The sequence below is a fragment of the Vidua macroura genome, chromosome 5 (genome assembly GCF_024509145.1).
Source record: "Vidua macroura isolate BioBank_ID:100142 chromosome 5, ASM2450914v1, whole genome shotgun sequence".
Classification (NCBI taxonomy): domain Eukaryota; kingdom Metazoa; phylum Chordata; class Aves; order Passeriformes; family Viduidae; genus Vidua; species Vidua macroura.
This window is the reverse complement of record NC_071575.1, coordinates 73,376,512-73,389,560: the sequence shown is the minus strand read 5'-3', so window position 1 is coordinate 73,389,560 and position 13,049 is coordinate 73,376,512. Positions and strand designations below refer to the sequence as shown.

Genomic DNA, 13,049 nt, shown 5'->3' with positions numbered 1-13,049 from the left:
TGCTTTTCCCTTTATTCCTGAATTTTCCCACCCAGGCCAATCTGGGAATGCCAACACCTCCTCTTCATCCTGGGGGATGAACCCCCCCCCCCCCTCCTCCCTGTGCTGTGGACAGACAGGAGTGATCCCAAAAATCCTGGGAATGCTGCAGGGGGCTGGAGGGATTTATGGATTTTATTGGCATTGATTTTAGCCCAAAATTAGGGCAGCCGAGTTCATCATTATCATCATTATCCCATCCTCATCCTCATCCTCATCCTCATCCTCATCCTCATCCCCATCCCATCCCCAAACCCCTCTGGTTCTGGACCCCCCAAGCTCCCACTTCCAGGAATTCCATCCCATCCATCTTGGACAATCCCCCCAGAACCCCCAACTCCCGGAGCACCCCCAGGTCTTTGTCTGGAATGATTCCTTCGGAGCAGGGTGGGAATCAGGCCCTGTGACAAATTAAATCCAGGGATTTTTAGGGAATGACAGGGAAGTCCCCACGGCAGCGGGATTTGGAGCTCTGCTGATCTCCCCTGGCATCGGTGGCTCTGGAGGGAGCGGGGTGAGGTGGGATGAGATGGGATGAGGTGGGATGGGGTGGGATGGGGTGGGATGGGGTGGGATGTGGTAGGATGCAATGGGACACAGCAGATGCTCCAAGCACAGGGCCGGGATTGGCCCTGGGGTTGGGATTGGTGCTGGGATCAATGCTGGGAGTGGAGCTGGGATTGGGATCAGTGTTGGGATTGACCCTGGGATAAGGGTGGGGATTGGTGCTGGGATTGGAGTTGGGATCAACACTAGAATCAGGCTGGAATTAGGATTGGGATCAGGCTGGGATTTGGACTGGGATCAGTGCTGGGATCAGGGCAGGACTGACCAACTGGGAATTCACAGCTCCAGCAGACAAAAAGCACTGGAATATGTGGGGGGGCCGGGGCAGTTTCCCGGCGTTCCCAGAGGATCAGCAGCTCCTGCCGGATCGGAGCGGCCGCGGAGGAGCCGAGGGGCACCCAGGGGTCCCCTGGGCCCTTCCCGGGTGCTCCGGGAGCCGCGATCCCGCCGGAACATCCCAGCACCCCCCTGCTCCCCACGCTCCGGGGCCGGTTCGTCAGCGGCGGCTCCGGGCCCGTGAGTCAGCAGCAGCCGGAGCCGCCGGATAAAAATATCCCACGGCTGTGGGGGTGGGCAGGGACTCGGCTGCCGGCGGGAACGCGGCCGGGGCCACTGTGGGAACCGTGGGGACCCGTGCCGGGACCGGCAGCCGGAGCCAGGAATTGGCCTGGGCAGCATCCCGGCTTCCCACGGCCTCCCTGCCACGGCATTCCTGCTCTGCATCCCCAGTTCCTGCCCCGCATCCCCAATTCCACGTGGCCTCCCCACCGCCACGTTCCTGGGCGGCAGCCCATCTTCCCACGGCCTCCCCACGACATTCCCGGGAAGCGTCCCGGCTTCCACGTGTCCTCCCTGCCACAGCATTCCTGGGAAGCAGCTCCGGCTCCATCTGGCCTCCCCACCACGGCATTCCTGGGCAGGTGCAGCGCGGAGCCTCCGGAATGTGCCGAGGCAGCGGAGCGAAGCCCTTGGGATGCGGGTCAGCAATTCCCGGCAGCACGAGATGCTGAGCAGGGAGGGGGACGACTGCAGTGTCCCCGTGTCCCTGTACTCCCGTGTCCCTGTTTCTCCGTGTTCCTGTATCCCTGCACCCCTGCATCCCCGTGTCCCTGTACTCCCGTGTCCCTGTTTCTCCGTGTTCCTGTATTCCTGCACCCCTGTGTCCTCCTGTCCCTGTGTTTCCGTATCCTCAGGTCCCTGCATTCCCAGGTCCCTGCATCCCCGTGCCCCTGTGTCCCTGCATTCCCACATCCCTGTTTCCCTGCGTTCCTACGCCCCTGTGTCCCAGCATTCCACACCCTTACGCCCCCGTGTCCCTGCATCCCCACGTCCCCACAGCTGGCATCACCGGCCTGCAGCTGCTGCCACATCTGGATCCACACCTGCATCCACACCTGGGTCTACAGCCACAACTGCACCTGCGTCCACCACGCCTGCACCCATGGCAACATCTGGATCCAGGGCCACAGCTGTCACTGTGCCCACACCTGGATCTGCAGCCACATCTGCATCCACAAACCACATCTGCGTCCCTGCCTACATCTGGATCCATGCCCAAAACGGCAGCTGTGTCCACATCTGCATCAACCGTGTCTGCAGCCACAGCCACATCTGGATATATAAATCCCATCTGGATCCACGAATCCCATCTCTATCCACGCCCACATCTGCACCAATGCCAACATCTGGATGGGAGCGTCAGTCCCTGAATTTTGGCTCAGCGGGACCGAGGCAGTCGAGGGGGGGAGAGATCCGGTATCCACCTTGGAATTGTGAATCACGGAAAAATTACCCAAAATGGGCCCCGAGCTCCGGAGCTGCAATCAGGGAAATCACAGGAGTTCCAGGGAATTTTAATATCCGGAGACGTTAACGGGAACAGGTTCAAACAGGGGGATCCATCTGGAATCCAACTCCACGTCCATCCAGAATCCAATCCCACATCCATCCTGCACCTGCCCAGGGCACTCTCAGCATCCCCTGGGATCTCTCAGTATCACCTGGGATCTGCCGGTGACACCTTGGATCTCTCCATATCCCACAGGATACTCCTGGTATCCCCTGGGAGTTCTCAGTATTCCCGGGATCTCTGGGTATAGCTCACCCTCCGGAACCTCACAGCTGGATCCTGGATCCCTGGATCCCCCCGGATCCCCCCCATGCCCGGCTCCGGTCGTACCTCCCTCTGCAGCACGAGCTCCTTGGTGAAGAGCGTGGCCTCCTCGCTGAAGGGCTCCCCCTCCTGCGCCAGCCCCGGCACGTTCCGGGCACCCCGCGGGCACTCGATCCCTGCGGGAAAACCGGGCAGGGTCAGGGCCCGGGAAGGGCACCCCGGGAAGGGCTGGGCGGGAAGGGGACGCTGGGAACAAGGGACATGAGGGGAGCTCCGGGAGGGTCCAGGGGTGGCATGGCGGTGGGACAGGCTGGAACAGGCTGGGATGGGGACACAGTGACAAGCAGGGATGGGGACATGGGGACAAACAGGGATAGGGCCAAGGGGATGTGTCGGCAGGGATGGGGACACGGGGACAAACAGGGATGGGGACACAGTGACAAGCAGGGATGGGGACACGGGGACAAACAGGGATAGGGACAAGGGGACAAACAAGGATAGGGACAAGGGGACAAACAAGAATAGGGACAAGGGGATGTGTTGGCAGGGATGGGGACACGGGGACAAACAGGGATGGGGACATGGGGACAAACAGGGATGGGGACACAGTGACAAGCAGGGATAGGGACATGGGGATAAACAGGGATAGGGCCAAGGGGATGTGTTGGCAGGGATGGGGACATGGGGACAAATAGGGATGGGGGCACAGAAACATAGCCAGGCCCCCATCCAGACCCCTCCATCACAGCCACTCCTCTGTCATGTCCCTTTCTCCCGCTGCCCCTGGGATCCCTCTGCCCCGGATCGGAGCAGAGGGAAGTCCTGCATTATTAATGATCATTTACATAATTTGCATAATGAATGAAGTGCTGGGAATCACAGCTCCAAGCTGGAGCCACGAGTGAGGAGGTGCCACATCCCCAAGGCCACATCAGTGTCACCAACACCCAGGGACACAAGGACACAGATCCTGCCCGGAGCAGCCGGGAGTGCCCAGAGCCCATCCTGATGGACAATGTCCCTGTGCCACCAGGTCCTTCCCCATCTTCATCCTCATCCTCATCCTCATCCTCATCCTCACCCTCATCCCCACTGCCCCCCCCATCCCTGGCCCTGTTGTATCCCCATCCCGTCCCAGTCCCCATTCCCAGGCCATGCTGCCTCCAAGGGAAGCCATTTCCAGGGAATCCAGCAGGAGCTTCCCAGCGCCATCCCTGCCCTTCATGGCACCAATGCCCTCTCTCCCCAAAAATGGGGACAGAAAGGGGGATTTCTGGAAAAGGGGAATTCTGGGAAACACAGCAGAATGGGGGATGGGGAGCAGAAAATCCTGGGATCTTTGCTAATGAGCTGGAACCATCAGGCACCCCCAAAATCTGGGATCACCCTGGAATTCTCCTTCCAGCACTGAGTAGGCTCTGGCACGGCTCTAATCCCAACCCTGGCTCTGATCCTGACCCAGCACTGATCCCAAATTTCTCCAGCAAGGATCATCCCCCAGTGCTGCACCGGGAATGGGAATGAGGGGCTGGAGCTGCCCTTCCTCCTCCGTGGAAAGGGCCAGGAGGGCTCATGGACCACAATGGAATATTTTCCCTCAAAATAACAAGGGAAGAGCTGAGGAATCCTTAAACTCCGCCAGCTCCCGGCTGCTCCGGGCTGGGATCCCGCTCCGGATCCTCTCCGGCCTCTGACGCTTCCCAAGCCCACTGGAGGGAAGGTTCTGGAAAAGGGAAAGCTCTGAAGGCTGGGCTGGGTGCGCTCAATCCCCGGGAATGCTGGCGGGAGCGGGGAGGGGACGCTTGGCACCCGGAAAAGTTCTCCAGCACTTTAAAAATAGCAGCTAATCCCGAATCCGCGGCTGTGCCGCGCTTCCCGGGAAGCCGTGACGGATTAATGAGGGATGCGGCTGGAAGTGCTGCAGCCACCGCGCTCCCCTGGGCTTCCCAGAGAATTCCAGCACAATCCTGCCCAGCCGGGGCCGGGGCCGGGATGGAGGAGGCGGCTGTGGGGCTGCTCCCATCCTGGAATCAGCCCTGGAGGGATGGGGGGCGAGAATTCCGCAGCATCCCAGAGTATCCTGCGGCATGCTGAGCGTCCCAAGGTATCCCTCAGCATCCCATGGACATTCCAGAGCATTCCTGGTACCCCACAGCAGCCCTGGGACAGCCTGAAGCATCCCAGGGCATTCCACAGCATCCCAGAGTATCCCACAGCATCCCTGCAGGATCCTGCACCAGGATTCCAGGAGGAATTCCTCCCCGGCCCTCAGTGGGAACAGACAGAACAGATCTTTCAGGGAAGAATCCCTTGCAGCAAGGACCCTTCCAGCCCCGATTCCAGGGATTTGAGCAGCTTTGCCCCCTCGCTGTGCCAGAGCCGCAGCCGGCACCAGGATCTGGGATGGCTCCGGGCCGGGATCGGCCGTGCCGGGGCCGAGCGCCAGGGATCCATCTCCCACAGGATTTATGGATTTTGGGAGCAGGGGAGGTGAGCCGGAGGGAGGGGATACCCGGGAACAGCGGGAGTGGGCCTGGAATGCCGAGGATCCACTCCGGATCCCGACGGGCACAGCACTGGGACAGCCGCACGTTGGGAATGCTCACACGGAAAAACTCCGGACTCCCATCCCCGCCTCCCAGTCCTGCAGCTCCCGGGGAAGATTTTGGATCCCTTGGAGCCACTTGGCCACTCCAACATCCCCAGAGGTGCCCCCTCATCCCTCGGGAATTCTCCTGCTCCCAGCCCCCGCTCCGGGAAGGCGTCAGGCTCCAGAGTTTTGCCGGGAGAGAGGAATTTGGGATTAAACCGGCGCCTGTATTTGCACATATTTATAGTGCTCTGACGGATCTATTTTAGCTGGAAAGCTGGGATGAGCTCCCTCGGGAGCATCCCTGGAGTCACATTTTAAGGGACTTGGCATCTCTTTCTGGTGCTCATTTGCATTTGATATCCATAAAAAAGGCAGGCGTTGATAAAAGGCGGATATTTATCCTATTCCTGGCTTGGCAGAGGAGGGTTGGGAATGGCACCGGGGAGAAATCCAACAAAAAACAGGGAAAATAAAAGCCGGAAGGTCCCGCCAGGATCATGGGATTCTATGGGATGGGATGGTCTTGGGGATCCATTCCTTCTAGAACAGCACAGGGTGGAGCAGGAATCCCAATGGAGCAGGAATTCCCGTGGAGCAGGGACCTCCAAAGAGGAGAACCATGGAGCAGGGACTCCCATGGGATAGGGACTCCCCTGTGGAGCAGGGATCGCAGCAGCAGGAGACATCTCAGCATCACTGGGAGCAGGGACAGAGCCCCCGCTTCCCAAAAGCCCATCCCGGTGCTGGTGTCCATGGGGGACGGAGGCAGGACACATTCCCAACTCTGGGAACAAAGGGATGGACAAAGAATCCCCGACTCCATCCTAGGATAAACATTCCCTGTGTGGGAGCCACTCCCACCTTTCCTAGTGTTTGATCCTGGAATTGGATCCTTGAAATGCCGATGGAATTCTTCCCCATCCTCATCCCATTCCCACCCTCATCCCCATCCTGCTCCTCATTCCCAATCCATCCTATCCCCATCTATATCCCCATCCCCATATCCCGCTGTTCCCTCCTTTCTCCCCAGTTTGTGCTTCCCCACCTGCTCCCAAGTTTTTTGGGTGGGATCATCCTTCCCAATCCCAACCTCCCCCAGCCCTGAGGCAGCTCCAGCGTTAATTACGACCCTTCATCCTGGGGTGCCCCAATCCAGGGAATGTTCCTGTGCCAGCCCAGGGGATGTTCCGGTGCCAGATCCCCAGAACCCCACAGTGCCGATCCTGGGATCCCAAGGTGCCAATTCCAGGAACCCCACGGCACTGATCTCACAACCCTGCAGTGCTGATCCCAGAACACCGTGGTGCCAATCCCAGGATCCCGCACTGACAATCCCAGAACTCTGCGGTGCTGATCCCAGAACCCACACTGCCAATCCCAGAACCCCACGGTGCCAATCCAGGGGATCCCATAGTGCCAATCCCGGGATCCCATAGTGCCAATCCCAGGATCCCACACCGTCAATCCCAGAACCCTGCGGTGCTGATCTCAGAACCCACAGTGCCAATCCTAGAACCCCGCAGTGCGGTTACAATCCCGGAACCCCGTGGTGCCAATCCCGGAATCCCACGGTGCCAATCCCAGAATCCCATGGCACCAATCCTGGGAGCCTCGCAGTGCTGATCCCAGAACCCTGCAGTGCTGATCCCAGAACCCCACGGTGCCAATCCCAGGATCCCATGGTGCCAATCCCAGGATCCCACACCGTCAATCCCAGAACCCTGCGGTGCTGATCCCAGAACCCACAGTGCCAATCCTAGAACCCCGCAGTGCGGTTACAATCCCGGAACCCCGCGGTGCCGATCCCGGGATCCCGCGGTGCCGATCCCGGGATCCCGCGGTGCCGATCTCAGGATCCCATGGCACCAATCCTGGGAGCCTTGCAGTGCTGATCCCAGAACCCACAGTGCCAATCCTAGAACCCTGCAGTGCGGTTACAATCCCGGGATCCCGCGGTGCCGATCCCGGGATCCCGCGGTGCCGATCCCGGGATCCGGCGGCGCTCCCGGCTCACCTGCGAGCAGGAAGGTGATCAGGCAGGTTTCCTTGGGCAGGAAGAGCTTCAGGCGGGAGCCGCTGAACACGTATTCCACCACGGCCTCGGAGCGGCCGGCGCGCTGCAGGAACGGCAGGAACTGCTTCGCCTTCTGCGTGTCCTGCGGGAAAACGGGAATTCAGGGACTCTCGGAACCCCGACCTGCCGGGAACGGGAGCGGGGGCTGCTCCTTGTCCCCTGTGCCAGCTGGAATGTGACATCTGGGCACGGAGCTGAGCGCTTCCAGCTCGGGACGGGCCGTGCATCCCAAACACAGCCCAGATCCATCCCGAAATCCCAAATACATCCCAAAACGCATCTCAAAATACATCCAAAAATCCCAAATACATCCTAAACCAAATCCCAAATATATCCCAAAACACATCTCAAAATACATCCAAAAATCCCAAATACATCCCAAAACAAATCCCAAATACATCCCAAAACGCATCCCAAATATATCCCAAAATGCATCCCAAATCCATCCCAAAAGCCCAAAAATACCCCAAAGCACATCCCAAATGCATCTCAAAACACATCTCAAAATACATCCAAAAATCCAAAATTCCAAAAATATCCCAAAGCACATCTCAAATACATCTCAAAACACATCTCAAAATACATCCAAAAATCCCAAATAGACCCCAAAATAAATCCTAAATGTATCCCAAATCACATCCCAAATACATCCCCAATCCAGCCAAAATACATCCAAAATTCATCCCTAAACCTGTTCCCAAATCCATCCCAGGTACATCCCAAAGCCCATCCTATCCCCCTCCCAGGGCAGCTGCCTGGACCAGCAGGACAGATCCGGCCCCATTTCCCCGTTTCCCCATTTCCCCCATCCCTAATGGAGCATCCCATCACTCCCTTTTCCCGGGATCTGCCCCTCTCCATCCCAGCATCAAAGGACTCCACAGAAATCCTCGAAAACATTAATTAATTGAGGAAAATGTAAGGAGCTCTGCTGGGTGATATGGGGATCCCCAAAATCCCTCAGCAGAGCCAGGGAATCCCGGATTCCCACCAGCATTCCGGTGTTGGCTCCCACCACCTGGTTCCCAGGCTATGGGGCAACTCCCTGTTTATTCATCCAAGGAAAAAAGGGGTAAACGGCCCCCAGCAGCTCCCAAAACAACGGCGCCCGTGTGGGGGTTTTATCCCGTTTGATCCCCTGCGGAATTCCCGGAATTCCCGCCCCTCCCGCGTGCCCCAGGGGATCCTTACTCCGGAGATGTCGGCGACCCTGTGGATCGGCACCTCCTTCTTGCTGTGCAGCCCCTTCCCGTTCTTGATGGCCCTGGAGAGCAGAGGGAGCGCCGGGAATCAGCTCCTGCCCTAACCCTAACCCCTGTGCCCGCCGGGACGCCCGGACCATCCCAGCCATGGAATGAGGGCTCCCAGGAGCCGGGATGGGGAATGCCGCACGCGGAGGGCACCGAGCCGATGGAAAACCGGCGGATGCTGCAGCTGCTGCCAGATCCGGATCCGGATCTGGATCCAGGGATGCGAGGCTGGGATGTTCCCCTGGGACGCTCCCTCAGGATGAGGCCACTGAGCTCCGCGTCCCCTCCTGCCCCAGGGCCTGGCCTGGGGGGTTGGGAAAGGCCGGGGTGTGCCAGGATTCTGGCAGAGCCAATGGTCTGGGATGTGACCCCAGGCTCTCTGAAGAGCTGGGAATGCTGAATGGATCCCCCAGACTGCTCCGGGCCCTGCACCACAACCTCACCCTGAATCCCCCATTCCCACTGCTCCCAGCGTTGTCTTGGAGCTACCAGCTCCTCTGCCTGGTGCCAGCACAATCCCGGATTTGGGATGTGCCAAAGCTCCCAATGGCATGGATGAGCCACCTCCACCACCGGCCCCGCTCTGGGGTTGGGCGGGAACATCCAGCACCTCCACCTGGGGATGTCCAGGCTGAATCCCAACCCTGGAGCAGCTCTGGCTCCAGGTGCCACATCCCAGCCTTGTATCCAGCTCCAGGTGCCACATCCCAGCCCCACATCTGGCTCCAGGTGCCAGATCCCATCCCCGCATCCCGGTATCCCAGTGCCCCCTCCGCAGCTCCGAGCTGCTGACTTCCTGCCAGGCTTCCCAAAAGGCACATTCCAGGCGTTGGGAAGGAGCCTCTGAGCAATCTGCCGGCCGCCCACCGCCCGGGCACGGCTGGGTGGGAACGGGAGCAGCTTTCTCGGGATCGATCCGCCTTTTCCCGCAGCAGCCAGTCCTGCCCGGGAAGGCGCCGCAGCCCCCTCCAAGCTGCTCTTCCTGGCTCTCAGCATCGTGCCGGGATCTGCTGCCAAGGAGGAGCTGAGATCCCGCTATTCCTGCCGGGCTCAGCCGCGACGGAGACGCCTCCGGAGGGAGCGGGGCCGGGCAGGGAAGGGTGTCCATCGCCACTCCAGGGCCGGCGGGAGCGTGGGATGAGGGACAGGAACATGGGGACACCTGGGGGGCTCCCAAGGCTGGGAACGGCGATCCCTGTGGACATGGGGGGCACTGGGATACGGGATCCCCACAGGATCCTCTCCACGGGGAGCTGGGCTGTGCACACCTGGATCTCGTGGACACGGCTGGGGACAGACGGATGCCCAGGGGACACGGCTGGGACGGGGCAGAGGGACGCAGGACAGGGGGCACAGGATGTGACAGGGGGACAGGGGGACCCCGCACAGCCCCCCCAGCCCCGTGCTCACCGGGCCTCGGCCGCCAGCAGCTCATCGTAGTGCGCCGAGCGCTGGTCATCGTCCTGCCGGTAGCGCAGCACCGTGGCCAGGCCCTTGCTGACCAGCGCCTCCGCGATGTTGCTGCGGGAACGGGACCGGATCGGGGTGGGAACTGGGGCAGGGAGACCCCAATCCCACCCCATTCCACCCCACCCCAATCCCACTCCATCCCACCCCACCCCAATCCCACCCCACCCCAATCCCAGCCCATCCCAACCCATCCCATCCCATCCCATCCCAAGGGAAGGCGTCGGAGCGACACATCCCAGCTCTCTGGGCTGGGACCCAAATCAGGGACAATGGGAGACCCAAACTGGACTCATGCCACAGGGAGAAACCTCCCAGGAGCACCCCAAAAACCTCACCCCAAAAACCTCACCCCAAAACTCCCTTCCCACCCCACCCCAAACCCAGCAGGCTCAGCTTTCCCAGCCCACGGGAGCCTCCTCCTGGATTTCCCAATCCCATCACTTTTTTCCAGGAGCAGGGGGTGGGCACTGGTTTGGGAGGGGGGGGGGCACCACCCCCGGACTCCCCCCCCAAATCCGAGGGGTGACGGCCCCCAGCTCACAGGAATCTCCTTGATTCCACCATCCCACTTTTTTTCCAGGAAAGAATTGGGGCGGCAGTTTGGGGGGGCTTGGACAGGGAGAACCCCCCTCACCCCCATTTCCACGGGAAGTGGCTGGGAGCAGTCTCTCCCAGTGAACTGGGATCTCTGGGATCAGCAAGCAGGGCCTGTGCAAGGCGGGGATGAATCCATCACATTCCACTGCTTTAAGCAAATCCACGAATTCTCCTTCGCCAGCACTTCCCTAATTCTCCTCCAGTCACCGCCCCCCCCGCTAATTCCCTCCGTATCCCAAAAAAAGCAGATCTATCCAGAGGCTGGAGGGGCTGATCCCCTCCCGATTCCCGGGTGTGCCCCTTCCTGAGTGGGGGGAAGGGCAAATCCATCACCGGGAGCCGAAATTAGGTCTCGGAGCAGGGGGAGGAATCAAAAAATTTGGGATTGGCGAGCGAGGGAATCGCTGCAGCTGGAGCAGCTGCGGCAGCCTGGGAATGCTGAGCCCTGGGAATGGGCACCCCGGGAATGCTCAGGAAGGAGCAGGAGCTGGGGGAGGCCAGGGAAGGGCCAGGGCAGCTCCCAGTGGTCCCTGAGATTCCCCATCCCAGTTAAATCCTGCTTCTCATCCTGAACACATCCCACCCCCCATCCCAGACATCCTGCTCCCCATCCCAGCTGCATCCTGGAAAAGGGTGTGGAAAAGCGCCCCACATGTCCCCTCCCTGGGCCACTGGAAAAGCCCAGATGCTCTGGAGCATTCCCAGCACTCCCAGCCATGAAATCTGGATGCTTCCCAGTGACAGAACACTTCACTGGGCTGAAAATCCCAGGAAAAGCCCAATTTTTTTCGGGGTTCAGAGTTTTTAAGGCTCAAAATTCCCACGAGGACTGATCCTGGCACCCAGGGAAGGAGGGCAAGGGAGAGGGAGACAGGGATAACGGCTCAAAGAAGGAATTCCAGCCCACGAATTCCAGCCCCTGCTCCAGCCTGGCTCCCTGGGAGGCACTCCCCATTCCCGCCTCCCAGCAAAGCTCTGGAATGGAGCTGGAGCTGGGACCTGGAGGGAAGGAGCATCCCCCAGTTAATCCCAGATTAAAGACTGGGAATACAACGGGAAAAATCTCCTTAGGATGGAAAAAGCCAGTTTGGGAACTTGAAGCCAAAAATGTCAATTTTTAAGGTCCTCCCGCATTTCCTTTCCCAAAGGAAGTTTTGCAGGGGCTTCATCCCACCAGAGCCGGTGCCCAGCAGGGATCGGGATCAGGGTCAGGGATGCCAAACCCATCCCACCCCCCAAACTCCAAATCATCCCAAACTGCAGCATTCAGCCCCTCTGCCCCCAGGGAAGGGAGCCCCCACTCCTGCTGGGAATTGCACCTGGAATTACAGCACAGGGTGTTCCTGAAATGTGGTGTTAGGGATTTCTAGGAGCTTTTTTCCCTAAGGATGATGCAGGATGCTGTGGGATGCTATGGAATGGTGCAGGATGCTGTGGAGGACTGTGGGATGCTCTGGAATTCTATGGGATGCTCTGGGATGCTGGGGAATGCACCAGCATTTAGGGCTAGGGATCAGATCCAAAACTTGGAGGAGATGGAAGGGAGAAGCGGGAGGGATGGATCCTGGGATCCAGGGAGTGACACAAGCAGGGATAGACTGGGATGCAGGCAGGGATCCAGAAGAGATCCAGGAGATCCAGGCAGGGATCCAGGCAGGAATTTGTGCAGGGATCCAGGCAGGAATATGGGCATGGATCCAGTCAGGGATCCAGGCTGGGAGATGAGCAGGGATCCAGCAGGAGAAGCTGGGTTTGTGCTCCAGCCCCCCCAGTTCCCAGTGCCTGGAGCTGGGACTGGGGCTGCAGCTCCTGCTCTGGCTCCCGCCCCGGCGCCGCCGTGCCCAGAATTCCAAGCAGGCTCAGCCCAGCCCAGATGCCGGGCGGACACTCCAGGAGGACAAGCCAGGCTTTATTCCCTGCTCCATTCCAGCCTGGCAAAGGCCTCGGGACACAGACCCTGCTCTGTTCCACCCCCAGCATCCCGGGATGCAGCACCGGGAATGGCACAGGCACTGTGGAACATCCCGGGATGCAGCACCAGGAATGGCACAGGCACTGTGGAACATCCTGGGAATGGCACAGGCACTGTAGAACATCCCGGGATGCAGCACCAGGAATGGCACAGGCACTGTGGAACATCCTGGGAATGGCACAGGCACTGTACCACATCCCGGGATGCAGCACCGGGAATGGCACAGGCACTGTGGAACATCCCGGGAATGGTCCTGGGAATGGCACAGGCACTGTGGAACATCACGGGAATGGCCCTGGGAATGGCACAGGCACTGTGGAACATCCCGGGATGCAGCACCAGGAATAGCACAGGCACTGTGGAACATCCTGGGA

General features: G+C 59.8%; 1 protein-coding gene across 1 annotated transcript in view; it reads right to left on the bottom strand.

Moving 5' to 3' along the window:
* The window catches only part of SND1 (staphylococcal nuclease and tudor domain containing 1), a 75,145-nt gene that overhangs the window by 13,017 nt on the left and 49,079 nt on the right, over positions 1 to 13,049 (bottom strand). Inside the window, exons 13-16 of the mRNA XM_053977064.1 lie at positions 10,047 to 10,157; positions 8,578 to 8,650; positions 7,327 to 7,468; positions 2,786 to 2,895 (exon numbers count right to left, since the gene is read on the bottom strand). Of these exons, the coding sequence (XP_053833039.1) occupies positions 2,786 to 2,895; positions 7,327 to 7,468; positions 8,578 to 8,650; positions 10,047 to 10,157 (436 nt within the window). The remainder of the gene's footprint in view (positions 1 to 2,785; positions 2,896 to 7,326; positions 7,469 to 8,577; positions 8,651 to 10,046; positions 10,158 to 13,049) is intronic.